At 29.8% G+C, this 10,614-nt stretch overlaps 2 protein-coding genes across 2 annotated transcripts; both read left to right on the top strand.

Annotated features, from left to right (window-relative positions):
* Nucleotides 1-3,422, top strand: LOC113858553 (NAC domain-containing protein 73-like). The gene is made up of 3 exons (XM_027491244.1): nt 1-493; nt 645-834; nt 2,431-3,422. Exons 1-3 carry the CDS (start codon nt 332-334, stop codon nt 3,021-3,023), a joined length of 945 nt encoding a protein of 314 aa, XP_027347045.1. The 5' UTR covers nt 1-331; the 3' UTR covers nt 3,024-3,422.
* Nucleotides 3,423-9,609: 6,187 nt separating this feature from the next.
* Nucleotides 9,610-10,614, top strand: LOC113859877 (FHA domain-containing protein At4g14490-like). Its single transcript, XM_027492543.1, has one exon. It carries the CDS (start codon nt 9,640-9,642, stop codon nt 10,612-10,614), a length of 975 nt encoding a protein of 324 aa, XP_027348344.1. The 5' UTR covers nt 9,610-9,639.

Below are 10,614 nucleotides of genomic sequence, written 5' to 3'. Positions count from 1 at the left end.
CTCTCTCTTTTTGAAGAACTTGGCACAGTGCAAACAGTTTGGAAAAACCAAAAATAATTCAATCATACATATAGAATACATGTAGAAGAAGAAGACGTGGGAGACTGATAGGATTGAGTTCGCTCCATACCAAAAAAACAAGAAGCGATTCAAGAAAAACGTGTTCCAAAAGAGACAAGGCTACTAGCTTTACCTTTTTCTTTTTATTTTTCTTATCTGTTATTCTTTATTGTTTTTTTTCCCTTCTTGGATATATTATTAGGGAGCTGAGATTGTAAGGAGGTGAAAAAAAAAGGATCTGTTTTGGGATATATGGGTATAGGAGAAAGAGATGACATGGTGCAATGACTCAGATGAGGAGAGGGGCATTGAACTGGTCATGCCCACTATTACTCCTAGAACTACTAAGACTCTTGTTACTGACATTAAACCAACCGAAATTCGAACCATAAGTTGCCCCTCATGTGGCCATAACGTTGAATTCCAAGATCAGGTACTGAAAAAATGGTTTTGATATCTTCACAACTTGATTTTTGTATTTTTATTTTTTTTTAATCTTATAAAACCATGCTTAAGCTCAAAAGTTTATTCTATTTTTTATTTGTTGATTTTTTTACGTCTTGGTTGTGTATGTGAATTAATAGGCTGGAATCAATGACTTGCCGGGTTTACCAGCTGGGGTGAGGTTTGATCCGAATGACCAAGAGATATTAGAGCATTTGGAAGCAAAAATTCTGTCTGATGTGCCAAAGCTCCATCCCCTTATTGATGAGTTCATACCAACGCTTGAAGGCGAAAACGGGATCTGTTATACTCACCCAGAAAAGCTTCCAGGTGTTTGATATTTTATTTTATTTGCAATTTGTTCTATTTTCATGTTTTGATGGTTTGGAAATACCGTTTGATGCATAGGTTACTACTTATCCCTACTATTTTAATTTATTGGGAGACATATGATTGATGTGCTGCATGAAACGAGGTTTTAGCTTGCTAAAAGAAATTTAGGCAGCTGAGAACGAATTCCAATTAAGACATTTCTACTCTCGACAGATGAAATAAATATTATATATTATTTGTTTTGAAATTCCATACTTGTTATGGAAAATATTCTAAAACTTAAACAATACATGTGGAAATTAGGAGAGAAAATAAACAAAGACCTGGAATACGATATTTTACCAGTCGAATAAATAATGTCTCTTTTGCTTTGCTTTTTCTTGCATTCATAACGTAGCAACGAAAAATTTTTGTCGTTTAGAGTTATGTGTCACTCTTTGTTCGAAGACATTAACCGAGGGGAGGATTAATCACATCTATTAACCAATTCGTTCAAGTATGTGACAAGGAAACACTTTGTTAAAGTTGTCAATGGCCTCTACCAAACTCAATGGTGGCATCTTATCTTACATTTAGCAATGCAACAAGTAAATGTAAATGTTTGTTCCCAATCTTGAGATGATTTTTCTTTTTTCTTTTTTTAAAGAAAACTAATAATACATTCATTAAAATACTATTTCTAACATTTTTTAATTATTGTCAGATGAATCTTCCATTAATGTAAGATTCACTAAATAGATAATGAGATCCACATTAACTGTTTAGTAGATCTTACGTGAATTAATTAATACCCAGATTATTTAGAATTGATATTACCAATCTCATATACCCTTCACTGATAAGTAAAAAAAAACGTTTCGTTCTTTTCTTTTCCTCACGTCAAAAGAAGACATGTGATTTAAAGGTAACAATATTCTCTCCTGATTCTTAGTGATCTTTTATCCTGGAGTGTCGTTTTTTGATTGTAAAAATAGATAAGTGGACTACGGGAACAAGTGTTTTAGTTCCAATTATTCTATGAGATTTAACTCCCAAACATTAATCACACTTGTAAGTTGTAACTGTTAAGAAAGATCACAAGGAAAAAATAAAAAGGAAACAAAAAACAAACCTAAGCCTCGAGAAGCAATTTAATCTTTCATAACTTTACCAGCAAGCCATTTATGTACTCAGTATAGAGATTAATTGCAATCCGTTTGCATCATATTTCTGGCACTTTCGAGAAAGATTTTCGAACTGAAAAAACCACCTTTTCTTATACATACGTTGATGATTCCCCGTGAGTCCATAACTCTCTCTCTTCATTATGCTCTTCTTATACCTTATCCTCGAATTAGTGACTTTAATCGTAATTTATGGCATTTTACATTCGTGATTATCATCTCTTTTCCCTGTATTTTTTTCATAAGGGTTATAATGTTTTTTACAATAATAATTTATGACATATCACTCTATTTTTCCTCTTCTTATTTCTCTGAATTATAATAAAAATTGTAGAAATATTTTGGATAAATCTTATACATGCAGATCAGAAGATCGAGTTCCTCTGTGTAATGATAAGATACATGAAATAATTCTCTGAGAAAATTGCAGGTGTAAGCAAAGATGGACAGATCCGCCACTTCTTTCACAGGCCTTCTAAAGCTTACACAACCGGAACAAGGAAAAGAAGAAAGGTTCACACTGATGAAGAAGGAAGCGAAACAAGATGGCACAAAACAGGCAAAACAAGACCAGTTTTTGTTGGTGGTGCTGTAAAGGGTTTCAAAAAGATACTGGTCCTCTACACCAACTATGGGAGGCAAAAGAAACCTGAGAAGACTAACTGGGTGATGCATCAATACCATCTTGGCAGCAACGAAGAAGAGAAAGATGGAGAATTAGTGGTTTCGAAGGTCTTCTACCAAACACAACCTCGACAATGTGGTAATTCCATTATAAAGCAGGATCCTTACAATGAAAAAAGATTGACTCACCAAAGTGTCCACGATGACAATATAATATCTAAAAATGTAGCTCTTATGGATTACTACAACACTCCCTTCATAAATTATGACCATGTGGGCGGTCATAATAATGGGGAAAGTTCACCTCAACTTATTCCAAACTTGGTTGTGCAAGGTGATAGCTCTTCTTTCATTCGATTAGCAATGGATGCAAACAAAGCCAGGCTTGACAGGAAATAGCTCCGTGAAGAACTTTCTTTGGTAGAGCATATAGTGACAATGACCATGCGTAGATGCTGATGGTTTTTCATTACTATATAACAGTATTTATTCTATCTATCTATATATATGGGATTATAATGAAGGAAATCGATCAAGGTGGAAGAAATAAGGTTGGCTTCGATTGGGAATATATAGATATAAATATAGATATATGAGGACTTACCCATAGTTGACCCTGGTTGAAGGTTAAAGTTGAGAGGCGAGTATGGTCTGTTCCGGTACTGTGGTTTTATCTTTAAGTTTATTGTACAGGTGAACTGGAAAAATCGTTAGCATGTGATGATTCTCTATGTCAAACTATACTGTTTTGATGTTTTTACGTAGAAACTCTTTCCTTTCCTGCTCTGAATAAATACAAGATGTTTACTATTAGATATTTATTTATCCACCGATGTTTTCAATTTGGTCGTTTTATTCTATAGAAACCTTTATTATAATGGCTGATATTTAAATTTGTCCAGGCATCTATAATAATGGGCATGTGTCTATAAATTTATTGCCCGTTCTTAAAATGTTTTTAAATTTTTTATTTTATTCTTCTAAAATGACTAAATAAAAAACATGTGATATTTAAAAAGACTGAACGAAATAAAAAATAGAAAAAAACTTTTTCATGGGAGATTTATTTTAAAAAAATTAAAATGAGAGACTAAATAAAAAATTAAATTTTTCAGGGACTTTACAAACTTAATTAAGCACACAATATAAAGAAAGAATCTGAATCAAATATACAAATGCTTAGGTTTCTCCTAACTCTTTTAATGAAATAATTATTAATAGCTGTGAATACCCTATTTTGATTAAGTTACTTTAAACAAATAATAAAAATATAATAAATAAAAGACAGATAATATCATATTTCTATTTTAAAGAACTTTTAAGGAAAAAATAAACAAATGATAGTATTTTTCATTTTCATTTTATTTTATATTAAAGATAAATGTACAAAAAAAAGAAAGAAAAAAAAAGATGAAGTAGTTTGTACATAATCATTCATCATTTTGATCCTGAGTTAATGTAAGGATTCTCATGTTTATTTATTGTGTTATGATCATGAAGGCCTTTATATTCTTCACAAACATGCACATTTTTTCATAGCCTAAATTTATATATTTTAAATATTTTTTTTATGCATGTGTATTTTTTTTAACAGCAAGGACAAAATGTATGAAGGAGTATAAGGGATTCTCTAATTTACTTTACAAATTATTATCACCAAGATACAAAAGATATAATATGACACTACAAAATTATTATTTACTTATAAATAAAAGTTATTAATACTGATAACTGTTATTTTGTAAAGTTTTAAGATAATCTTTGTTAATATAATTTTTGCGTATTAAAATTAAATTATTAATAAATATTTTAAAAGTCTATATTAATAAATAAGAATTGTAGTACTAACATATTTGATGTATTAATAGTCCATATTAATATTCTACAATTTATGAAATTATTTATTAATATGATATATTATAACTATTGTGTATATTAATAAATTTGTTCAAAAAATATATACTGAGAGAAGCTAATTTAATATTAAAATATTAATATATTTTTTTGTAGTGAGAATTCATGCACTACACTGGCTAGTTAATACTGCGGTGAAAAAAGAAGCAGCAGAAATGAGTTTCTTATTGTTCTTGAATTACTGCAATTTCCTTTAAATAATTCATATTCTGTTCAAAATGGCGTTTACCATTGAAAATTATATCCAAGTATAAGTAATATTTCAAAGCTACAAACATATACAACTTGATATTTTAATATTTTCTATTGAGCGTAAAAACGTTAATATAAAATATGAACTTATGATCGTATTAAACAAGCCTTATATGTGGGAATACTTCATTGGAAGCTCCGCAAATGTCACAAGAATGTTGCTTCAGAATTGAGAGTCAACGAGAGTCACCTTGGAGGAATTAAGGAAGAGAGTCAACAGAGTCAAGGGAGTGCTTTGGTGAAAACAAATCCTCTTTTTATTGTTAAGAATTCTTCTTTGTGGCCTTAAAAGATTTAAGTGTATATATATTGTTAGTACTATTTCTTTTTATTATTATTGATGATTTAAATTTTCAATTTGTGTGAACGTACGTTACTTATCTAACACACCAAATCTAATTTCACCTCCATAAAATATCCTAACTTAAACTGTTTTAAAACTAAAATTTCTTATATCGACCAAGCCAAATTAATTGTAGTCATGATATATGAGGATAAGTAAAACAAAAAAATAAAAATAATGTAAAGTAAATCAATCCAAAAATATTTATGACGTCAAAATTAAATATAATAACACGTAATGATTTACACATATGAAAATTAAAATGAAAAATTTTAATACAAAAATTAATTATATATTTTAACTTGTTTAAAATAATGTAAACTTTAAAGAATTATTTAACTTATGTAATTGTTTATCATAACATTCTTGTAGTGTAAGTGTTATCTTCTTATTATATTCTGCGAACGTATATTTTGATTGTATATGGATTGAAATATTCGTTGCAATTTCATATTCATTATTTGTGTTATTTAAAAAAAAGTGTGTCATCACTTGAACACGATTACAAGATTTTAATATTTTTTTTTAGTTAATTAAATATGTAGATATACAAATTTTTAAAATATTTCATTATCTCCTAATATACGAATTAAAGCGTTATAGTTTATTCCACGATAAATCTTTTCCTTTCCCCTAACCCTTGTCCTTCTTAAGCTAATGAGAAAAATAATGCTACGGATGCCAAGTGCCCAAGTGTATAAATATTATATATCACATTTGAAAAGCCTAAATGCGTAATATGTGTATTTTAAAATATTCTTTAAATTCTTGAATCAACTTAATTAAAATACATAGAACTCATGTTTAAGATAAATAAAATAATAATTTTTATAAGGTCTTGAAACTATATATTCCGCTTTAAAAGTAAAATTGTAAGAGTTCTAACATCAACCACTTTTAGTAGCAGAACATTATTCAAAAGTTGAACATATAAGCAAGGATTTAACTTAAAGTACTTTCCACTATAATATAAAAATATTTTTTTAACGTATATAGTTAACTATGCATGTTAGGAAATTAATAAAAAATTTATTAAAATTATAATATTTAATATTATTAATGTTTTAAATTTTATAATTTTTAATAAAAAATTATTATATATAAATTTTTATTGTGTGATCTAATGATCTTAAATACACAATAAGAAAACTCATACAAAAATTGAAAGAATTTAATTAAGAACGGATTAGGATAAGTTTATCTTTTACTTTACTCAACCTGAAATTTGTATGGAATTATTTTATTTTTTTTACCCAAACTCAACCTAATCAAAACTTAACTAAATCGGGGTAAAATCAACTCAATTAAATTTATAAACAAAATATATCAAATTTAATATATTATTTATAGTTAAATTCTATAATTAATTAAATTTAAAATTAAAGTACCATTTGATAGTATGAATTTAAAATATATAATATCATGAAGCAAAATATCATATGTTAAATCTTACCAATACATAATTATTTTTAAAGTATAAAATTAAAAAATAAAAATTTTAGAAACAAGTGTAAACAACTCAAGCTTATACTCAAAATACTTTATATAGTTTTAATATTTTAAGATTTTCTCACATTCTTTGAAAGTTTTTGTGTCACATATCTAATTGTTGCTTGAAGTCCTTAATTCATATATAAAAATCTTAATTAATTGCAAGAATTTTTCAAAAAGTAATTTTTGAGATAATATAAAAAAGGCTTAAATATATTATTAATTCTTATAAATATAAGTCGTTTTGTGACAGGTCTTTATAAATATTTTTTTTTAGAATATAATCCTTATAAAGTTAAAAATTTAGAATTTAGTTACTATAATCAACTTCATTCCGTTAAGTGTTGAGCTGGCAGAAAGAAAGCCAACTCAGTACTGTCACATGACATTTCACATTATTTTTAAATAATATTTTATTATTTAAAATAAATATTTTTAAAAAAATCTCTGAACAAGTTTTACAAATTTGCAAAAAGGTTCTTTTTCTTTTTCTTTCTCTTTTTACTCTCTATTGTATATCATTTCCCCTTCCTCCTAACTCTATTCCTATACATTTTCCTTTACCCCAACCCTCCCCCTCTCTTTTACACCACTTCAATTTCATTGCTGCACATTTCTCTCACTATCACCACTCTTTCATCTTCATTTTTGTACCCTCCCTAAATTCTCACCTCTCTCCTAACTTTGTTCCTATGCCCTTCCCTTTAACTTATTTCTTCCCTTTCCCTTTACCCTAACTTTGTTCGTATGTCCTTCCCTTTCACCTTACCCCAAATAACTGTGAGCTGCAAAATAATTTGTAAGTAAAACCAAACTCCACAGCAGCTGTAATAAAAAGGCATAAACAAGTGGTGCAAATGGGGGAGGGGGTGGGGGTCAGAGTGGTGGAGATATGAGAATGGAAAAAGGTGAGGAGGAGGTGGTGTGAGTGAGAGGAATGGAAAGGGACGGGGGTGTGGGTTGGCAGTTAGAGTGGTGCGAATGAGAGAATGTAAAAGGTGGAGGTGGGAGTATGGGTGTGGATGGGAAATAGGAAGGGGGTGGGGGAGGAAGCACACATTTTGCTGTAGGATATTAAGGTAAACAATAGAAGAGTTAAAGTGTATAAAGGGCATGAGACTTTTGAATATACTGAGTGTAAAATATAAAGGTGGGGCATACAGTGAAGATAATCAAGGATGAATTCTTACCTGTAGACCTCCTACTTCTTTAATCCAATTATGACGATGCAATATGCTATGTTGAAACCATGAATTTGGCACAAAGTACAGGTTTATCTACTTGTTTTGTATTTTGTTTCTAATAGCATTTGTGGGATCTATTGTCTTTGGTATTATAACTAAAGATGACTTAGACAATAGGTGAGGAAGATACAAGAAATGTCTCATATGAAGCTAACCTCTCACTACATAATTTTTCCTTACTATACCAATAGTAGCATATTCGGTTAGAATTATTCCAATGTGCATCCAATAATCATCATTTTGAGATTATTCTTGCAAGTTAAAGATCTAACTACAGATAAAGCCAACCTAGAAAGAAGAATGGTTAATGAAATATGAGTAATGAGTATTAAATGATTTATGGATAAAAGGGTGTAACAAGGGAGTTGGGATGACTTAATGGAATGGAGATGAAGATAGAACTTTTTACAAATTTGTAAAACTTATTCAAGGACTTTTTTAAAATATTTATTTTAAATAATAAAATATTATTTAAAAATTAACGTGGCATGTCATGCAAAAAGCCAACTTAGTATTTAATGGAATAGAATTGACGACAGAGACTAAATCTTAAATTTTTAACTTTACAGAGATTATATCCTATCAAAAATATTTATAGGAACTTACACAAAATGACATATATTTATCAGGACCAATAACATATTTAAGTCTAAAAAATAATTTTTCAAATATATAAGTGTTATGCCTACTAAATGACATATGTTAAGAAATTAATGAGTAATAAAAATTTATTAAAATTATATATATCTAATATTATCAATGTATTAAATTTTATGATATTTTATAATTTTTAATAAAAAATGTTACGTGTTAATTCTTATTATGTGCTTTTACATACACATGAGAAAAACTAATACAAAAATTATACATAAAAAATTAGTTTTCTCTATGATTGCAAGCTTTATTTTTTTAGCTTAAATAAATTACTAATCTCTAAAAATATCATACTTTTTTTTAATTCTTATAAAACTGAATAAATTTTTTATAGAGAATAAAATTAAAAGGCATGATTTTTAAGAATTAGTAACTTATTTAATTTTTTTAGTTTAATATTGCTATTATCTAGATCAATGGTAAACACTAAATTGAATTATGTAAACGTTAAAATATAATATTAATTTAATTCAAAGATTGAAACGTCATGTTAATTTCAGATAAAGATTAAATCATTAGACTTATGTTAAGACGTACTATGCACAAACATAATGAACCAAAATGATAATAATGAAAATTTAAAGTTAATTCTTCATAAAAATAAAAATATACAAAAATTAATTCATAATTAAGTGTCAAATATAAATAATGAATTATTAATTTAACCAATATACAGTATTTTGTCATGAATCAGATATATTGACTGATCATATAGTACTAAATTGGTCAATTAACATACCACATGGCCAGTTTTGTTTAGTTAATGAAAGAATTAGCATGTTTTGTAAAAATAGACTATTCAATGATGTTTATATATATATAAATTAAATATATATTTAACTAACTTGATTTTTATTTATACAACTAACCAATTAAAATACACGGTAAATATAAATTTTATATTAAAATGAAAATAATAAAAATACTATTATCTTTTTAGAATATTTCAATTAAATTTTATTCGAAGATTTTTGAAGAGATGCCATTGAGTGTTTACTACTGTGGTTATTTGAATTATTTTAAACTTTGGTATAAGCGAGAGGGAAAGGCAGGGATTCAAAAAATTGAAGGCAGTGTGGAAGTCCAATTCGGCAATCGCAACGACTCTGAGTTGGAAATGGAAGAAGAAGCTCCCACACTGAGACTCGTAATGCTGCAAGGTCCTCGAGAAGGAGAAACCCTAGACTTCCCACCAGGAACTTCCATCCGAATCGGCCGAGTCGTCCGAGGCAACTCGTTCGCCATAAAGGACCCTGGCATTTCCTCCAAACACTTCTCCATAGTAAACGAATCTAACAAATGGCTCCTCCAAGACCTCGACTCCTCAAACGGCACCGTTTTCGAGGGTTCCAAAATCCCTCCCCACACCCCCTTCCCTCTCCACCACGACTCCACCATCAAGATCGGAGAACTCACCTCCATCCACGTCATCTTCCTCCCCTCCCAACAGCAACACACCACGGCCACTCACGTGCGACGAAACCCCACTCGTGGCGCTCGAACCGGTGAACCCGTTCAGCCGGTCGCCAAACGTGGTCGTCCTGCAGGCAAGGGTTCCAAGGCCAGGGTTCAGATTCAGACCATCGACAAAAATGCAAGCGTTGCAAACGAATCTAGCTACGCGGCTCCACCCGCGCGTGTCACTCGGAATTCCAGGAAAAAACCGGTTTCTGATTCGAGTGTTTTGAATTTGGAGGAAGAAGCCAAGAGTACTCTGAACCCTACTTTGATTGAAATATCTGATTTGGACGCTCCGGTTGAAGAGCCGAAGAATTCGAAGGAAGCGATTGGGGATAGTACTGAGAATTCGAGGATAGAGTGTGGAGTGAAGAATTTTGAGAAGAAGGAAACAAGGGATGATAGTGAAATCAAAGAGAGAGAAAAGGAGAATTTGAATGGAAATTGGCCTGATTTGAAGAAGATGAGTCTGGGTGAGTGGTTTGATTTCTTGGAAGTTCACTTCCCGAAGCAGATAATGGATGCAACTGAAGAGATGATTGAATCCATGAACCAAAAAGCTCAGAGACTCCGCGACTATATCATTTTGACGCAGCAGCAGAATGACAAGGTTAAATTGGCTGTGAAGGAATAG

The sequence above is a fragment of the Abrus precatorius genome, unplaced genomic scaffold (assembly GCF_003935025.1).
Source record: "Abrus precatorius isolate BTA unplaced genomic scaffold, Abrus_2018 Scaffold2, whole genome shotgun sequence".
NCBI lineage: Eukaryota > Viridiplantae > Streptophyta > Magnoliopsida > Fabales > Fabaceae > Abrus > Abrus precatorius.
Note: the sequence above shows the minus strand (reverse complement) of the source record. Positions and strands in the feature narration are given on the sequence as shown.

What these genes read in the sequence shown, in the direction of transcription:
- LOC113858553 (XM_027491244.1), top strand. Translation starts at nt 332, where the DNA reads ATGACATGGTGCAATGACTCAGATGAGGAGAGGGGCATTGAACTGGTC. An exon ending in ACGTTGAATTCCAAGATCAG is followed by an intron (nt 494 to 644) that starts GTACTGAAAAAA and finishes GTGAATTAATAG; the next exon opens with GCTGGAATCAATGACTTGCC. An exon ending in TCACCCAGAAAAGCTTCCAG is followed by an intron (nt 835 to 2,430) that starts GTGTTTGATATT and finishes AGAAAATTGCAG; the next exon opens with GTGTAAGCAAAGATGGACAG.
- LOC113859877 (XM_027492543.1), top strand. Translation starts at nt 9,640, where the DNA reads ATGGAAGAAGAAGCTCCCACACTGAGACTCGTAATGCTGCAAGGTCCT.